Raw genomic sequence first — 19651 nt, forward strand, 5'->3', positions numbered from 1 at the left:
TGATCACTTCGGAGGGCTGTGCTAACAATTTCAAATTACAATCCATGCTGATTTAACAGGCTATTGATTTTATTTTTAATATTCACTTGAATCAACAGACACAGAAACTGGATAGCATTTATCATCCTGAAATCTTGATCTCACCTGTGGGAATTATGCGGCATTACAAGTTTAAACGCCAGCCCAGAAGTATTTATTGTGGATTATAGCTCGAAACTGTTGCTTTACCCCCACAACACCACTTCTCAGAAAACAGGGAGAGGGGTCTGCATTTGAGGAACTTCGGTGCCTGGACCGACAGACATGTCCTGGAGAGGTCAGATGTCAAGACCGATGTGAAATGAAGCATAGTGCTCATTTCTAGTACAGCACTTGACACAGCGGTAAAATTAATCTTTCATAGATTTCTTTCATGTTAGGAATAGTGTGATAATCGCCAACATTTTGTGTTTTGTGTCTGTCGTCTTTTTTATCCTTGCATTTCAAGTGAGTCAAGTTATAACAGAAAGATCCTGATGTATATACAGTGTGCCCTTGCCCATTTGCGATTCACTTGCATATTCACAGATTTTGAATGATTTTAAATGTACTGTGTTTATACAATCATAGATGTCTTAAATTTTCTTCTAAATAGACAAGGCACCACACTAACCATGGCGCTTTACAATGTGGTCCACTTTATGTGCACACTGAGTTCGAACATTTGCAAATGTTGTGTGAAGGTGAGTCACGGATGTGTCTCACCTGTCTCACTGTTTAACATTTTTCACTATCAGGGCTGAATAGAGGGTTTACTATTTCAGAAAGGGAACAACAATAGAACATCGTAATTGAACAATGGTGATATAAGATACTGAGTTTTCACTGGAGTTCTTCCATTTGGAATTCACATGATTTCCATGGTGTACTGTATATTCTTCTCTTCTCACCTTCACTTTATGAGCCATGTCCTTTAGGTGGGGATGGGGAGCGGGGGGCACAAAAAGCCAATTGAAAAGGCTTAACACAATGATGACTTTTCATCCTTGTTTGTTAATCCTTCGATAGCAGGTTATCTGTGATCTTGTGACGTATACTGAAGTCTTTGTCACGGCATAAATGACGATGGTTCAGACTGAAGTTTTGTGCGACTCAGTAGTGCGTTCTTCCCCAAAATATTGATTGGATTTTGAACTGTGTCTGTGGCATTCAGATGTATTTTTCAGTGTCTTGCTCAGTAAACCATCTGTATTATGGCACCTGCAGCAAATACAGTCATGGCTTAAAACATTGGCAAACCCGAGTAGAAAAGGTTGCCGCACCTAGCCAATATCTCCCACGCATCCCACACCGCTTTTAGTTTTTGGAACTCGCACTATAAACCCATAACTGCCTACAGGATCACTTTACAGAGTCTCCATGTACGAGACCTGGGGGACTGCTATGGAAACTCACCACAGAAGATTCCGCCATCCAATACCTTGAAAAGCTTTCACTCCTACACATAATTGCTTCAGTAATTTACTTGTCTTACTATCTGATGTACAGTCCGTTTCATTTCATCTGAAGCTGAAATGACTTCCCTTTTGGTTCATATTGTGTATACCAGAATATTCCTAACTGTAATTGAGTTCAGTTGCTTAACATTTACTCAACAGTTGTGGCTATGAGATGTTCCTTACATAAGAAATTTAATATTTTAATTTGGGAAATTCAAGCTTTTAATTATTGGCAAAAAGAATGACAAAAAGATGACTTACCCATATGTTAACCGAATTTTAGTCCCACAAGTGAGGCAATTATTTAAATAGCCTTTTGGATGATGCTTGCCTTTTCACTCACATTTCCTCTTTAATGTCAAATCATTACAATTACTTGCATATCTGCCACCCCAATTGATGTGGTTCAATTTTCAAAATATTTTTCCTCTGTCACTTTCAGAAGCTCTTTGGATCTTTTTTTTTTTTTTGGCATCGGCATAATTCCCCACGCAAACTTGCTCGGATGCAGTCTAGAAATGTTAGCATTAATTCTAACGCCGGTTAATGTTTTCAAGTGAAACAAATCTAAACGTTAATGCGCTGTCGAGACGCAGTTCATCCTGAGCAGCAATGACTCTTGGCTCCATCACAAATTCAGTATTCATTTCTTCCCCACACGCATTTGAAGGCTCATGTTCATCTGGTCGCATGTAGTGTAGCCCAGTTGTATTTTTTTCAATGAGATTACTTCTGATAGGACAATTGTAAGAGTTTGACTATCTTGGTTCTCTTATTGCTTTGGCACTACACTACACAAAACCACGTCTGTCTTCATGGCAGACGGAACTGATCTATCTGCCTTTGAGACCAAGTCTCTGAGTGGATAATGTTTTGGTGGCCACGTGTGCTACCATGTGGAAGCATAGGTTTACTGAAACCAGACATAACCCAGGTCTCACCACCAATAATAAGTACAGTAACTTTTGTACAAACAAACGCCAAGCAGAGGTCGTTGTCATCATCATCATCATCATGTACTGTAGGTGTACAAAGTGTGTATTTGGTTGTCTTTGGACAGGCATTGCAGAGATCTATAAACCAGACCTGCAAATTGTGGTTAAGAGAATAGAGAAAACAGCAGCAGTCTCTGGTACTGTGTCGATGGAGCAATTCAGATGGAATGGCAATGGCAAGTCGGAAAGGCAGTCTGCTGCATGTTCCTGCTGCAGATTAGCATGGCAGAACAATAAAAGTTTCCCACATGCATTCAGAGGGACAGTTTCACATTAAGAGAATTATTTGCCCAGAGCAGTTTAAGGTCACCCAAGTCATATGCTTGGACCTTTGGTGCTGAGATGTCAATCACTAGTTTGACAGTCGGTTTGCATTTCAGATGCAAGTCTTTATATCCCTGGAAGAAGCTAAATGCCACCGCTCATTCACCTGGTCCTAATTTCTATATTTTGGTCTCTGTAACCTGTGAAAATCCCTTTAGCCTTTGACCTTACATGACCTCAGCCAAGACCTGCTGTAACGCTAAGCTTATCTTTCAATTTTGAGGAACACGTTTTTGTCTTTGTGTAAAGGACCCTGGCTGTACAGTTAACTCCAAATACCAAAAGGGGATTCTATTTGCGTGTAGACATCACAACATGGTGGCAAAATACTTGTTACACCCTGCTTATAGTATGTACACAGTCAAAAGCCCTTGTTATATACGTAAATGAATGTATTCAGTCATTAAATTGTTCAATCATATAAACTTCTCTTGAGACTTATCAGTAATACCTATTAGGCATACTAGTCTAAATAATGTGCTAGCACAAACTGACGTGTAAGTTAACACTTCAGCAAACAAACACTACGTCTTTGGGCATGTAAACACAAGACTAATTATTAGTGAATACAGGGAATTTGGCCCGGCAAAGTCATACTACACCAGTTATTAGCAGGAAGAGTAGTTACAACATACATCCAGTGTCACTTTGACAAAGCTCCTGAGAAGATTCCTGCGGTGGGAAATGGGCTATATTTATCTTGTTTGGCTCCTTGGGGTCCTACAAATCCAAATTCACATAGAATATGCTGATGGGCAAGAACAATAGTAAAGAAAGTTCCATCAACTTGAAAATGTCAGGTAATTCATTACATCGACAACAATTATATGGGTTAGTGCTTAAGCACATGTTTACCATTGACATCCAACACCAAAAAATGGGTGAAAACATTACTTTTCAATTCAAGCCTGGAAGGGAAGATCTTAACTTCTGGAGGCCTGTCCCGTGGTTTGATGGAAGCTAAAATGTAGCTGTGTGGCCATAATGACCAATGTCACATCTGAAGGAAAAAGGGGGAAGTTTGTAGACCCGAGAACACCATAGCAACTGTGAAGCATGGAGGTGACAGCATCGTGTTGATGTAGCTGTATTGCTGCAACAGGAAATGGTGCTTTTCATAAAATAGATGCCATCATCACGAAAGAGATATTTAAGGCAACATTTCGAGACATCAGCCAGGGAGCAAAAGCTTTGGTGCAAATGGGTCTTGCAAATGGACAATGACCCTAAGAATACTGCCAAAATGGTTTGAAAGGGACTTGAAGATAACTGGGTCAATGTCTTGGACTGGCCATCACAAAGCCTTGATCTGAATACAATCAAAGATCTGTGGGCAGATCTGAAAAGGCAACCGAGAAACCTCACTCAGTTACAATAGTTCTGTCAGGAGGAATGGGCCAGGATTCCAGCAAGGTACTGTCAGAAGCTTGTGCAAGGTTACCCAAAATGTTTGACCCAAGTCGTGCAGTTCAAAGTGCTACTCGATACTAAGGAAATGTATGTAAACCTTTCACCTTGAAGGAAATTCTCATTACTGTGGTATTTAACAAAGTTAAATAAGTTTGGTGATCCTCACTGACCTGAAACAGGAGAGGTTTAGTCTGATTTGACTTAAAAAAAAAAAGTGAGATAAAAATTGAATGTGTTTTCGTACAGTATATGTGTACTTCTGGCTTCAACTGTAAGTACCTCGGTTGGTACTTATCCAACCGAGTCACATTTGGAACATGCTATTATTTTACACAGATAACAATGTGGATTAAATTGTGAGTATCCTCGTATATCAAAAAGAAAAATGCTTAATATTTGCCTTAGTAATTTGAAGGTGACAAATGTACTAATCACAGCTCACATGGTGTGATGAAGCAGAACAATGTGTCTCAAAATAAATTCCCATTAAAGATCAGTCTCTGAGGTGTATTGTAGATAATCTGAAGATGAAAGCTTCCTAGCTTTAGCTTTATGTTATCTGAGTTAGCTTAGTTAAGTAAGGTTACCTTTAGCTAACCCTAACCCTGAAAGCTGAAATTAACTAATGAAAATCACCCATTACTTTATTTAAAAAGAGTAACAAATGAAACTAGCAGGAACTTGTTGCACAGCCTTGTGAAGCAGTCACAGCAATCAAACTATTTCTTTAACTCTCAATGAAACCTGTGCAGTGGTTAATGGGAATATTGGTCTATTCCTAGTGAGCAACTGTTTCAGCTGCCTCAGTTTTGAGGGGAGCCTTCTCTCGACTGCATGTTGCAGATCTTTCAGGCTCATAGAAGAGCCACTTTAAAATTGTCCGTTGTTTATTGTACACACAAATGGAAGAAACAAGTGTGTGTGTTTTTTAAATCTACAATATAAACTTTTGATTTTCCTATGCTTCTTTCACATACATTTTATGATGTTTTGTAATTTTAGTAAACTTTTCAAATGTACTTTTGATCCTGTGAAGCACATTCATTTAAATTAAATTAAGTTTGAGCTTTTTATCGGTCATTAGTTTTCACGTCCTGTGGTTGACATCAGAGAACACTTCAAATTTCACACCCCAGTGCTTTGATTGCGTTGACATTCCATTGTACCATGCACAGATTGAAGAGACCCTGCAGAGCAGCCCTAGAACATAACCCTCCTTTTTGTCTCGTGCATTTAAAGTGCAGTATGCGTCAATTGGTTTTGTGTAGATTCTGTACTTTGGCCTTGTCAAATCTGTATGAGACCTCCATTTTCTTTTAAATAGTGTTGGGAAAATTCCAATTTTTGTTCAATTTTTTCATCGTCTCGCTTTGTCAGATGAGTTTAAGAAGCAGTTGGAAGTGCGTCGAAGACAGAGAGCCGCTTTTGGTAAGTTTGTTGTGCCGCCCCCAAAAGATTCAAAACATCAAAACTGCCGAAATAGAGCTCCAAATGAAACTAGAATCCCATTTAAGTCGATCTTCAGATGCATCTGCCTCAGATCCTCAGTGCTGAACACTGCATTGTGATGTACGTACTGCAGGTGTGATTGGAAATGACGACGTTGGGGGGGAGGTGGATCCAGTGGAGGAAAACCTACGTGAACACATTGAGCAAGAAAAAAAGATGTGAGCTTCAATCAACTTATTGTATAATAAAGGGGAATTACAGTACTTGGCATGAACAATGTATCCAGTAGGTCATGTAATATGTACTCTAGTTTGAAGTATTCCTCCGTCTTCCCGATCAACCAATACTGCTATTTCTTCATCAGATAACGATAAATCAGAGAAATCAGAGCTGAGCATAAATGGTGTCCCGTGTAATCGAGCCTTTGGTCCAGGACCTTACACATCACATCCATGCACGTAAGTCATGTGACTCGCGAAAATGGCAGCGCCCCTGAAAATTCATAATTGTCGATAAAAATCTTCTCAAAACACTATTAAAGGAGAGAGGATTTAACATCACATTGTCAAAATAGAGTACATATTACATGACCTATTGGATATATTGTTCATGCCAAGCACTGAAATTCCCCTTTAATGAGAACTCCAAACTAACTCCAATCCCCGTTGACTGGAGCTAATGCTACTGTGTTTGACTGCTCATATCAGCTACAAGAGCACCGCTTGCCACTTGAAAGTATTGAGGACCGAGATTGAACACCTGCAGCTGTTACTGGAAAGGGCCAAGGTCAAACTCCACAAGGACTTCCAAAGGTGGTGGAATGAGGAGACTTCCAACGTGCAGGTGGCTGAGTTCACCTCCCTTGAACTACCCATCAGGAAAGAGCACATAAACTAAAGCAGAGGACACAAAATGGTTAACTCATGTCAAATTCGAACTACACGAGAGGGCTTTAAATGTCTTTTGTTGATGGAGGTTTTTTGGCACATCAGCTCAGGTTTCTAAGGACGCTTACGTGCATGTAAGTTGATATGCATATGTGCCTGACTTTGGAAGCTTTTATGGCGCCAGTGTGACCCTTGCAGCCTTTTGTTCTACATCATACAGGAAAGGTCCTTCGGCATTTGTTGGAGGGGAGTTCACTGTGTTCCAAAATGATTATATGCATTCAGTATAGAACTTATGTTCAAAAAAGAGAAGTCATTCCAGTCCAGATGGGTCATACAACTCAGCAGCCTTTTCTGGCATGTTTGAAAATTTATCATCAAAAACAAATTGAAAAAGATTAACTCTTCACAGTGGTATCTTGTCCAGTAAAGTGGCAGCTTGTTTTTAGAAGTAATACATGTGCCATTGATTTAATTAAACAATGAAAAAGTCTCTGAAGCCGGTTTTATATTTTGCTCATGACTTTCCCTGTGCGACATGTGACATAATATAAAGGACTCAAAAGATGAAACAAGAAGTCAGACCAGATCCCTGTGTGGAACCTTGCCGCCATCCTCGCCTGGTACTCCAGGTTTTGAGTGAGTTTTCTTTCATTCATCCATCAAGTCGATGTTTCTGATGGTCTCTTGCAGCCTCTCCTGAACTAAGACACCCCGGGTCACTTTTTATTAATGCTTTAATTATTGCAGAGTAAAAACCCTAATCTTTTTTTTTTTTTTAATAGAGATTATCAAAGCAGGGAAATGTTTTCTTGCATGCTGTCAGTCTATAACGATAACCATTACCCATGCAAGCACACCACATTTCACATCAAATCTATCTACCTGTGCACTTTACTTCAGCAACCATTTACTAGCTATTGGCATCTTCTCAGACCAAAGACAATGCAGCACATGTTTTCATTATTACTCCCTCTTGTGGTTCATATAGATCCATGCAGGCAATATCTGGTCTGAACGCCACTGTAAGACCTCATCCAGCAGATGGAGACTGTTCAAGTTCTTCGCGTCAGGACTTTCGGTCAGCCAGCATCTCTGAACTCTCATCATGTGCCTTGACTGCTTAAAAGACTGAGTGTTCCCAGTTGAGTTGGCTTTCAATACGAATGTCAAATTACTTTCCAATTTAGAACCCTCCTTCCCAAGCTGGCGTGGGCCAATACTCTGCGAGAGGACCAGAGACCTGACCTCACTTCTTCATCAGAGTGGAGGTAAAACAGCCACCAGTTTTTCTCAAATTGCGCCTAAATGTTTCTAAAATGCTTTTGGTGGACGCACATAAACATGTTACACAACAGGAATCAATTCCACTCTGGATGCACGAAGGTCCGCTGTGTGCATCGCTACACCAGCAGTTTTGCTTGCTTTCATATTCAACAAAGGGACAGTCATCCGATTTCATTTTTATGGTGCAATTTAAGCATCATACTAGCAGTAAGTGTGCTTGAGAAGGAAAGCACTAGGATACTTGCATCATTCATCCAAACTCGTGCAAAGTGCCAATCAGCAGAAAATAGAGGTTGAGCATCAGCATCCAAGTGGTTCCAATCACTACAGAACCACTTTGCATCCACAGCAATGCCTAATGTATCGGTTATTCACGTAGCCACGGTAACACCCTTGGTGAAAATAATGCACGTTGTAATGTATCACGTACGTTTGTGGTCGCAGCACTTTCAGTTTTCATAATACTGAAACTTCACCCAAGAGTTGTTTTTGACAAAAATTCCATTACATGTGAAAATTCAAACGTTTGGAAAAAGAACAACCCGCGACCATAATGAGGAAATGGATGGATGAATGTAACAAAAACTAAATGGCCTTAAAATTCTACAATTAAAAAATACACACATACATATTGAGAAGGTTAGGGCTTACTGAATGTATGCCACAATGTTTTGACTAAATAAATGGTATTCGTGGCAGCCCGGCACAGCATACGATTGGCGTGTCTGCCTCATAATTGAGAAGTTTAGGTTTGACTTTGGTACTCCTTTCTGTGCATATGCTCTTTGGATGTTCTATCCATCTTTGCATGAATTTTCCAACTTCCTCCCACATTTTAAAAATGCGCATTTTAGGTTCAATGAAGATGCTAAATATCCTATAGGTGATCCATGCAAACATTTGTTTCTCTTTGGGTCCCTGCCTTGCGCCCAAACTCCAGCTACTACGCAGCCCTGCACAGGATAAGCTGTAGATGAATACATGAACAATTTGCACATTGTCGATCCAAATTAAGAGTTGTGTTTGTGTTTCAGAACCCTTTCCAAGTCTACTCTCTCGCCGTCTTCTATCCCCCTGACTGGAGACCAGCAGGCTGATGCAGACATCTTGGCCTTCATCAGAGCCCGACAAAACCTCCTCAACAGGACTGGTATCACACGTACGTAGTGCTGTACAGTAGAGAAGCGTGATTCCCTAACACTGTGTTGCAGGATATTAGTGCGCTACCAGAGATCATCGTGCGCTGCTGTAAATTATTTCAATTTCACCTAAGTGGTCTGAAAACTGTAATTCACCGACTGCAAATTATGTCTTTGTTGAGCCATCTTCGCTCGTGATGTATAGTAACAGGCAGAACAATTTAATGGTCTTCTACTAGACAGGAGAAGGTACATTTTACCTGTGTATTCACTGAATTGTATACATGTAGTGCTTTTTGTGACACTTTGAACCACACACACTGGTTCAGTCAAGGATGGGAAAGATGAATATCCCTGACGAGGTTGAACAATTGAAACGCACGAATTTAACGATCAACACTGCCCTCTAGCGGAATCTTATCTGGACTCTGTGTATATACAAATGAGCTGAATAGTTTTGATTAGATTATCATTTTTCTTTCAGTACTGCACAATGTGTCCGAAACGCACATCTTTCTTTTAACTTTTGTGTAATTCTCAGTCAGTCATCCATGCTGACCTTTTGTGACGCTGCTTGTTGCAGAATCAGAATTACAAACATCTTTATTTGCCAAGTATGACAAAAACACACAAGGAATTTGTTTCCGGTAGTTGAAGCTGCCGTAGTATGACAACAGGCAGTCAACTGACGGAGAATACATAAAAAAAAAAAATAATAAAAAAAAACACACACACACACAGTCACAGAACAATAAAAGTTTACCAGTAATTTGGGATTGCCAGAACAATTTTGTGTGTGTATGTGTTGGACGGGGAGGGGGCAGGTATTTAGTGGATTTGGATGTCTTGTGGTTTGTTTAACTACATATCCAGAAAGGCTGAGTTCATATAAACAAACAGACTGGTGTGTGTGGACATCAGACTGGAAAAAAAATTAAGGAAAAATTTGCCTTCATAGGTTCCCCGCTGAAACTTCCACAACCTACTTTAGTGACAAATGTTGGTGGTGTTAATTATTGTACTTTGATAACAAGTTCCTTTCAGGGGGGTCATTTAGTCACTTTTGTTTCTTACCAATCAAAATGAATAAAATCACAAATAGAGTCTAGGCATCAAATGTAATTAATAATGCATTTCCCCAAAAGGGGAGTAACATCTGTCTTGTAAATTCCAGGTGCTCTTCAGAAATAACATCAACCCATGAGGCCTCGACTTATCCTTCGTGCAGGAAAACAGAATGGACATTATGGACACTTGATGTTGGAGACACGAGAAAACGAAGATCACATGTGGAACTTAAACATGCTAGTATGAAGAAAATGGTTGTGTGCCAACACGCGTCTCTCTAGCGTCACTGCCAGTGTACTTCTACTGTGCAGTAGCAGAGCCCCTGTTGGCCATTTGATCTGAACAAATGTTGTTTCAAGATGTGAGAGGGGGCACAACAAGAGGAAGCCTGTTGGCGCCAATGTCATGAGTTGGAACTTCTTCACATACATGAATTATATCAGATGTAAAAAGATGTGGCGTAAAAATGCACAGTTTTGATTGAATGAATATTACCTTTTTTCATGGTCAACTGGGATAGTCTCCAGGCCACCAGCCCTCCAAATGTATATTAAGATATCATAAATATGTCAAAATACAACGTGTTTAATTAATACGCATCAGCTATTTTTAAAATTTTTCAAAAATTACGATTATTGATTGAGCTGGCAGCACGGTGAATCAGCTGGTAAAGCGTTGGCCTCACAGTTCTGAGGATCCGGTTTCAATCCCGGCCCCACCTGTGTGGAGTTTGCATGTTCTCCCTGTGCCTGCGTGGGTTTTCTCTGAGCACTCCGGTTTCCTCCCACATTCCAAAAAACATGCAACATTAATTGGACACTCTAAATTGCCCCTAGGTGTGATTGTGAGTGTGGCTGTTTGTCTCAATGTGCCCTGCGATTGGCTGGCAACCAGTTCAGGGTGTACCCCGCCTCCTGCCCGTTGACAGCTGGAATAGGCTCCAGCACTCCCCGTGACCCTCATGAGGATAAACGGCAAAAGAAAATGGATGGATGGTTTGATGATTGAGCTCTTGTATCTGGATCTCAGTCGATTATATAAATCATATAAATTGTCATCATGAATATTGTTCGTTAATCGTTTGACATGCAAACCCCAATTCCAATGTAGTTGGGGGATTGGGGATTGTGTAAAATTTAAATAAAAACAGAATACTGTACATACCTCCATCCACTTCCTCAAATGCTCATCCTCACTAGGGTCGCAGGTGTGCTGGCAGCTATTTAAAATGACTTTGAGCTCAAGGCGTGGTACGCCATGAACTTGTCGGCAGCCAATCAGAAGGTATATCTGGACAACCAGCCATTTGCACCTACGGACAATATATAGTCTTCATATAACCTATCGTACATGTTTTTGGATTGTGGAAGAAAACCACAGTAAAACACAGAAGTCTGATTTGAACCCAGAACCTCAGATTAGTGAGGAAGATGTACTAACAGTTACTGTGCCGCCAAAAAAAAAGGCTGTTTCAAAGCTCCTGACTGATTCCCTGCCTCTGTCAGCATATATAGGTCATCAAAATTGAGGCATCCAACCTCCTCAGAGCCATTGCAGCACAACCACCACCAAAAAGAGAGCACGCAATGACGTGGGAACGAACTGTTTGCGTGGCTTTGCATTGATTTGTTTGACAGATGACAAGCAGCTGCACAATTTGCATCAAGCCGTCTGAGTTGCCTTGGAGTCTTCTTGGATGACAGCAGTCATGACAGCTGTTATTGAATCGGGTGGCTTTCTTCATGTTTGTGTGCTTTGAATGGCGTTTTCTGACTGCTGGAATAAATGCCAAGTAGTTCCATAAAAAGCTAACTCATATAGCATGCTTCCAGACGATGCTCATCAGAATAAGGGAAATGATGACTCCAAATTTGTCCTCCTTTTCCTTTCAGCTTGTCCCGTTAGGGGTCGCCACAGCGTGTCATCTTTTTCCATCTTACCCTATCTCCTGCATCTTCCTCACTCACACCTGTCCTCATGTCTTCCCTCACCACATCCATCAACCTTCTCTTTGGTCTTCCTCTTGCTCTTTTGCCTGGGAGCTCCATCCTCAGCATCCCTCTACCAATATACTCACTCTCTCGTCTCTGAACATGTCCAAACCATCCAAGTCTGCTCTCTCGAATCTTGTCTCCAAAACATCCAACTTTGGCTGTCCCTCTAATTAGCTCACTTCTAATCCTATCCAACCTGCTCACTCCGAGCGAGAACCGCAACATCTTCATTTTTACTACCTCGAGTTCTGCTTCCTGTTGTTTCTTCACTGCCACCGTCTCTAATCAGTACATCATGGCTGGCGTCACCACTGTTTTATAAACTTTGTCCTTCATCCTAGCGGAGACTCTTCTGTCACATAACACACCAGACATTTTCCGCCTGCTGTTCCACCTTGCTTGGACCCGTTTCTTCACTTCCTTACCACACTCACCATTGCTCTGGATCGTTGACCCTAAATATTTGAAGTCGTCCACCCGTGCTCTCTTCTCCCTGTAGCCTCACTCTTCCCCCTCCATCTTTCTCATTCACACACATATATTCTGTTTTACTTCGGCTAATCTTCATTCCTCTCCTTTCCAGTGCATGTCTCCATCTTTCTAATTGTTCCTATGCCTGCTCCCTGCTTTCACTGCATATCACAATATCATCTGCGAACATCATGGTCCAAGGGGATTCCAGTCTAACCTCATCTGTCAACCTATCCATTACCACTGCAAACAGGAAGGGGCTCAGAGCTGTCCTACCTCCACCTTAAATTCTTCTGTCACACCTAAGGCACACCTCACCATTGTTCTGCTGCTATCGTACATGTCCTGTACTATTCTCACATATTTCTCTGCCACACCAGACTTATGCATGCAGTACCACAGTTCCTCTCTTGGTACTCTGTCATAGGCTTTCTCTAGATGCACAAATCCACAATGTAGCTCCTTCTGACCTTCTCTGTACTTTTCCACGAGTATCCTCAAGGCAAAGAATGCCTCTGTGGTACTCTTTCTAGGCATGAAACCATACTGTTGCTCGCAGATACTTATTTCTGTCCTAAGTCTAACCTCCACTACTCTTTCCCATAACCAGATTGTGTGGCTCATCAAGTTTATTCCTATATAATATCCACAGCTCTGAACATCGCCTTTGTTCTTAAAAATGGGAACTTTTCATCCAATCTTCAGACATCTTTTTGCCCACTAGTATTCTGTTGATTAAATTGGTCAAAAACTCCACAGCCGTCTCTCCAAATTGCTTCCTCACCTCCACTGGTATGTCATCAGGACCAACTGTCTTTCCATTTTTCATTCTGTTCAGTGTCTTTCTAACTTCCCCCTTACTATTCATTGCCACTTCCTCGTCATTCACACTTGCCTCTTTTACAGTACCTTCTCTCCCATTTTCTTCATTCATTAACTTCTCAAAGTACTCTTTCCATCTACTTGGCACACTACTGGCACCAGTCAACATATTTCCATCGCTATCCTTAATCACCTTTACTTGCTGCACATCCTTTCCCACCTCTATCTCTCTGTCTGGGCAACCTGTAGAGATCCTTTTCTCCTTCTTTTGTATCCAACCTGGTGTACGTCATCGTATGCCTCTTGTTTAGCCTTCGCCACCTCTACCTTTCCCCTACGTCGCATCTCAATTTATTCCTTCCACCTCTCCTCAGTCCTCTCCATGTCCCACTTCTTCGCTAATCTCTTTCCTTACGTGACTTCCTGTATTTTGAGGTTCCACCACCAAGTCTCCTTCTCCCCTTTCCTACCAGAAGGTACTCCAAGTACTCTGCTGCCTGCCTCTCTGAGTACCTGGGCAGTAGTATTCCAGTTTTCCAGGAGGTCTTCCTGTCCATCTCGAGCCTATCTCACCTCTTTCCAAAAGGCTGCACAACATTCTTCCTTTCTCAACTTCCATCACCTGATTCTCTGCTCTACCTTTGTCTTCTTAATCTTCCTACCCATCACCAGAATCATCCTACACCCCACCATCCTATACTGTGAAGCTACACTCTCCCCTACCACTACTTTACAGTCAGTAACCTCCTTCAGATTACATCGTCTGCACAAAATATAATCCACCTGCGTGCTTCTACCTCCGCTCTTGTAGGTCACTCTATGTTCCTGCCTCTTCTGGAAATAGGTGTTCACTACAGCCATCTCCATTCTTTTTGCAAAGTCCAACACCATCTTTCCCTCAAAGTTCCTTTCCTGGATGCCATACTTACCCATCACTTCTTAATCCCCCTTGTTACCTTCACCAATATGTCCATTACAATCTGCACCAATCACAACTCTCTCGCTGTCTGGTATGCTCAGAACTACTTCATCTAGTTCCTTCCAGAATTTCTCTTTCATCTCTAGGTCACATCCTACCTGTGGGGCATAGCCGCTAACCACAGTATACATAACACCCTCAATTTAAAATTTTAGTCTCATCACTCAATCTGATACTCTTTTCACCTCCAAGACATTCTAAGCCAGCTCTTCCTTTAAAATAACCCCTACTCCATTTCTCTTCCCTTCTACTCCGTGGTAGAATAATTCAAACCCTGCTCCTAAACTTCTAGACTTAGTAACTTTTCACCTCCACTCTTGGATGCACAATATATCAACCTTTCTCCTAATCATCATGTCCCCCATCGGGCTGCATTTGACTCCAAATTTGTCCTTCGGTGTGAAAATTCTATTGACTTTATGTGCTCTGTGATTGGCTGGCAATGGGGTGGTCCCTACCTTCCTAGCTTACACTTCACCCTTGCAGCAGGACAAGGGATACAAAAATGTGATGTACTGTAAAGACATTATTATAAGACTTAAAATAGTATAGTTATTTCACAATACAGTATATAGTGTTGATATATAGATTCGGGTATATCGAGCTAATATACCAAAGAGGCAGCACAGTGGTGTAGCTGTAAAGCGCTGGCCTCACAGTTCTGAAAAACTTGGGTTCAACTCCAGCCCAGCTTGTGTGGAGTCACAAAATCATGCGAGAATTCCATTAATTGGGCACTCTAAATTTGCCCAAGGTGTGATTGTGAGTGCGATTGTTGGCTGTCTCCATGTGCCCTGCAATTGGCTGGGAACCGGTTCAGGGTGTACCCTGCCTCCTGCCCGTTGATCGCCGGGATAGGCTTCAGCACTCCCACAACCCTCATGAGGATAAGCCACTAAGATAATGGATGGATGGTCATACCAGAGATGTATTTCAGTTAGAGGGGTCAAAATATTATACCTCACATATAGTAAAGGAGTTCTAAAATATGACAAACTACAGGAACAATAATATACTGTATTTTAAAATAATAATGAGTTTTATTTGAGCATGCAGAAGTCGTTGGATAGCATTGTGCTTGTATACCTAATGTTCTGGTTGGTAAATTACTGGGGAGAAAGAAAAACGTATGTTGTATGCTAAATTATGGCAAATGTTACAATCTTAATTATGTTCTATTTTGACTACAGCATTATTAGTCCCTCTAAAAAAGAGAGGAATGCCACTCCCTATACAAATCCTGGACAATTATGACAGTTGTTGTCGGCATACTGTCGATGATTCTTTACATGCCTTTTAAACACAAAAGCCTCAGAAATCCATTAGTTTCCCTCTCGAGGCATCTTTCGACTCGGCCCTTTATGGCTCGCAGTCAAGTATCGCTCACTCCAACTCTCCAAAATGTCAACTCTATTCCTCCCACTCGACCATTAACATTAACGCCTTCTCAAGCTGGTGAAAGCATTGTATGATTATTCTAGCAGGCGTCCTCAGGGAAAAAAAATGCGACTTTGCAACCAAATGAGATTTCAAATTGTCCATATATAATGACATTAAATTACTCCACGTGGACACATGTCAAGTCTGTATTTTGAACATTTCCACAGGGTGTTAAATCATTTGTGGTGGATTTGCATTATCCTCGGGTTTCCACTTGACTTGACGGTGTCCTTGGGGTTAGCAATGCACACAGCTCGAGTGAACTACTTAACTGTCTGACCGCAGTCAGGTGAAATATTAACTTTTGTTCTACAGGCAAGATGCTTCCTTATTAGTGCAAACGGTTGCAACAGTTGTGTGTTTGTGTCCAGATGTCGCCCTAATGGAGAAGAGGTGTTTTGTCATCACCCGAGCGACCCATAAATCATGTCTCAGAAGATAGTGGGCTTCTCTGACCAATCAGGACGAGCACCGAGTGGGGATGCTCGACCTGTGGAGGGTGAACCGTGGTCACAAGATGCAGCTTTACTAGAGAACAACACATCTATTACATTGTAGGAACTTAAAGATAATAGAAGAAAATACTTTTTTTCCACCCAACAATAATGGCATCAGTCTCCATGGAATACTTTCAAAAATCTCATTTGCTCAAGGCCTTTAATGTTAAATCTTTTCTTCAATTCTAAACCTCAATCTGCGCACCGGCAAATGTGTCCATCGTGGCTCAGGGGCAAATTTTTGATGGCGGGGATCCAGCTGGTCCGTGTCAAAGTGAGCTGGACGGTACTTCTGGCTCTGGCCCACCTCACATACCTGCTATTTGGAGCCATCATTTTCCAAATTCTGGAGCGGGAAGCTGAGAGCAACAACCGAAACCACTTCCAACTGGAGAAGTTGAATTTCTTGGCTAATTACACCTGTCTGGATGGGCAGGCCTTGGAGAAGTTTGTTCAGGTTTGGCTTGTTTTTGTTCCGGACTCATCTGCTGCGGCCCAAAACTTTTTGTCATTAATGTGATGGTAAACGAGAGCATAGTCAGTCAGCGCAGTTGTAACCCTGTCAACGGCTTGTCGACACAAGTCGATTTTAATCTGAGTAAATTTGAAAAGGGTGGGGTTGGGAGGCAAAAGATCAATACAATTAAAGCGCAAAGTACATACTAATATAATGCTAAGCACTTAACTGCCTGACCTAATAAACTGACAATCGATCAATTTTGTCAGGGTTGTGTGTATGTAATGTGTTAGTCAGTGATTTAATACTGTTGCTATTTCACAACAATTGAAACTGGAACAGAATTTAATAATAATGCCATGACATCACTTTTAGCATCCAACCATAGTGGGACGATGATGATAACATCAAAATCATGTTGAGAGCCTGCTTACTAGTCTTACGAGTGCCACACTTTTGAGAATCACTGATTTAACAGAAGAGCATTTGTTTTGTCTGACACTATACGTCGGTGGCATAAATAAACAAAGATATATATGTAATTAATAAATAATCGTTTTCAGACAAATTACTCTCGGGGGGTACTAGTGTGCTGTAAATCACTGATAGAGTGGACATTTTGTCTGGTGGTTGCTATGATACTGTAAACAGTATACTACTGCATAGTGTATGTTACCAACCTACATGGTAGTCCTCTGTTCATATTTCTTTTTTTTTTCAGTTTGACAGCTATGTATCAGGTTTCAAATGGAATTCATAATTAATTTCAAATATTAGTTCTGTAAAAAAAAAATTATGTATATAAAGATGTACGGATGCCTTTGCAGGTGATTTTAGATGCATGGGAAAGGGGCGTGAATCCCTCGGGCAACTCAACTAACCCCAGTAACTGGGACTTCAGCAGCGCCTTCTTTTTTGCCGGCACCGTGGTCACGACAATCGGTGAGAGCCTTGCGGGCGCTTTTATGTTGGAACCGGGCCGGATGACAAATGCTTCCATGATTCACAGGCTATGGCAACCTGTCTCCCAGCACCGTGTCCGGTCAGGTGTTCTGCGTCTTTTACGCCCTGTGCGGCATCCCACTCAACCTGGCCTTCCTCAAACAGTTGGGCAAGTGTCTCACCATTCACTTGGGTCGTCTGGAGAGAGGTATGGTCGCAGTGGTTCCACACAAGGTAATAATGCACCTAGGATAAATGTGCGTCTTTGGGTGTAATGTGTGTTTTGTCAGGCTCTGTGCCAAATGTCCAAGTGTCCATTGGTTGTGCTCCTCTGCAGCAAATTGTCGAGGCCTTGGCAGTGAGCTCCTTTTTCGTCGCCGGCAGTCTGCTGTTTCTGGTCGTCCCCCCGCTGCTGTTCAGTTACGTGGAAGGCTGGACATTTGGCGAGGGCTTCTACTTTGCTTTCATTACCCTCAGCACCATTGGGTTTGGAGATTATGTGGTGGGTGAGTAGCAGTAGTGGTCGGCTAAGGTTTTCGCTTTGGTCCGTTTAGTGATTCACATAGACTGGATTCGGGAAAGATGCTTACTAATAGATTACTTTCATGCATCATTCCCGGTTAAAGTCCCAGTTACAATTGCCAAATGAACCGGACCAGGACCAGGGATTTGGACTCAGGAGATTACCATTCATACCATCCTAATCAGATGTCTACTCTCACAGGGACCGACCCAGACAAGGAGTACATCTCCTTGTATCGTAGCCTGGCAGGTATCTGGATCATCTTTGCTCTGGCCTGGCTTGCGCTTATCCTCAGCCTGGGATCGAGAATAATGGCGCACATGATTGGCTTGACCCATCCGGGCTTTAAGAAGCAGCTGGAGGATGAGGGCGCGTCCTCCGGTAAACTGGAAGACACCTCAAAGATCTGACACGTGAGCTGGGTTGGAATACTGCATTGAGATAGTGGAAGCAATTTGAAGTTTTATGCTGTTTTATTTTAGTCAAATTATACTTCATACATTTTGTGTGGCGTGCATCTGCATCTCACAAAGTATCATCGTCCCCTTCTCTCATTGATATTATTGCCTGTATGCATCCAATTTTCATGCGATGCTCTTACACAAGAAAATCTACCTCACTAAGCCAACCACAGTCACCACACACTGGACAAACTTTCAGGAAGAAAAAGACATTGCCATTTTTTGCTACTATTATGGAAAAAATAATTTTCTTTTGTGCTGTTCTTTTTGTTGTAATACATGACTGAACACATTTTGGACATTCTGTGCATTGACTGTGACTTTATTAGCCTCCACAATCTAATGAAATAACATGCAAGAGCTGGATTGAAAACAAAAAACAAAATATGCCTTTATAGAAGTAATAAAAGTCAGTTTTGATTGATGTAATTTGACAATAATGTCAATTGTAGTTTCACTTTCTGGTGGTGTAAGCTTTACTCCACCCTACTGCGAATTGTGTGATATGTCTAATATTTGGTCATCTTATATACAAAAGAAGTAATAATAAACATGGATTAATTATCAATTATTAATTAGAATTATTATCTTTGTAAAGGCCCCTTTTTCTAGATCATTTTGATCTCTGTAACTGTATCACATACCATTGTACAGGTATGCCTAATTATAAGTTCAGTGAGTGGACAGTGACTATAAAATGTCTACACACCCCTTTTAAAATGGTGGGTTGAATAGAATAAGACCAACATCAATCATCAACCTTTTCCGGGATTGTGTGACTTGACACAATGCAGCCACGCTTGGATGTTTTACTTCATTTGCCCTTCAGTGTTGCTCTTGGCCTCTTGGCAGCCTCTTACCAGTTTTCTTGTCGTCTTTTCAACAATTTTGGAGGGACATCCAGTTCTCGGTAACGTCACTACGGTGCCATATTTTCTCTACTTGATGAGGACTGTCTTCACTGTGTTTCAAGCTACATTTTATGGGTTGGAAACTCTTTTGTACTGCTCTTCTGGCTAATATGTTCG

At 41.4% G+C, this 19651-nt stretch overlaps 2 protein-coding genes across 9 annotated transcripts in view; both read left to right on the forward strand.

The window, feature by feature from the left end:
- kif6 (kinesin family member 6) overlaps positions 1–11796 on the forward strand; it is an 85957-nt gene extending 74161 nt beyond the window's left edge. For all 7 annotated transcript variants that reach the window (XM_061842916.1, XM_061842918.1, XM_061842919.1 and 4 more), the window contains 8 exons: positions 5585–5635; positions 5790–5874; positions 6364–6499; positions 7100–7182; positions 7535–7624; positions 7734–7814; positions 8865–8989; positions 10144–11796. In XM_061842916.1, coding sequence (XP_061698900.1) covers positions 5585–5635; positions 5790–5874; positions 6364–6499; positions 7100–7182; positions 7535–7624; positions 7734–7814; positions 8865–8989; positions 10144–10160 — 668 coding nt within the window. In that variant the 3' untranslated portion in view covers positions 10161–11796. The remainder of the gene's footprint in view (positions 1–5584; positions 5636–5789; positions 5875–6363; positions 6500–7099; positions 7183–7534; positions 7625–7733; positions 7815–8864; positions 8990–10143) is intronic.
- Positions 11797–16211: 4415 nt separating this feature from the next.
- LOC133512998 (potassium channel subfamily K member 16-like) lies at positions 16212–19119 on the forward strand. Of its 2 annotated transcripts, none has more exons than XM_061843179.1 (5): positions 16212–16697; positions 17525–17639; positions 17707–17873; positions 17977–18145; positions 18364–19119. In XM_061843179.1, the coding sequence occupies exons 1-5, from the start codon at positions 16404–16406 to the stop codon at positions 18570–18572; spliced, it is 954 nt and encodes a 317-aa protein (XP_061699163.1). In that variant the 5' UTR covers positions 16212–16403; the 3' UTR covers positions 18573–19119. The 2 variants fall into 2 exon arrangements, with proteins under 2 accessions (XP_061699163.1, XP_061699164.1); XM_061843180.1 differs by having other exon boundaries at positions 17977–18141.
- The last annotated feature ends 532 nt before the right edge of the window (positions 19120–19651 follow it).

This window comes from Syngnathoides biaculeatus, chromosome 15, assembly GCF_019802595.1.
Source record: "Syngnathoides biaculeatus isolate LvHL_M chromosome 15, ASM1980259v1, whole genome shotgun sequence".
Lineage (NCBI taxonomy): Eukaryota > Metazoa > Chordata > Actinopteri > Syngnathiformes > Syngnathidae > Syngnathoides > Syngnathoides biaculeatus.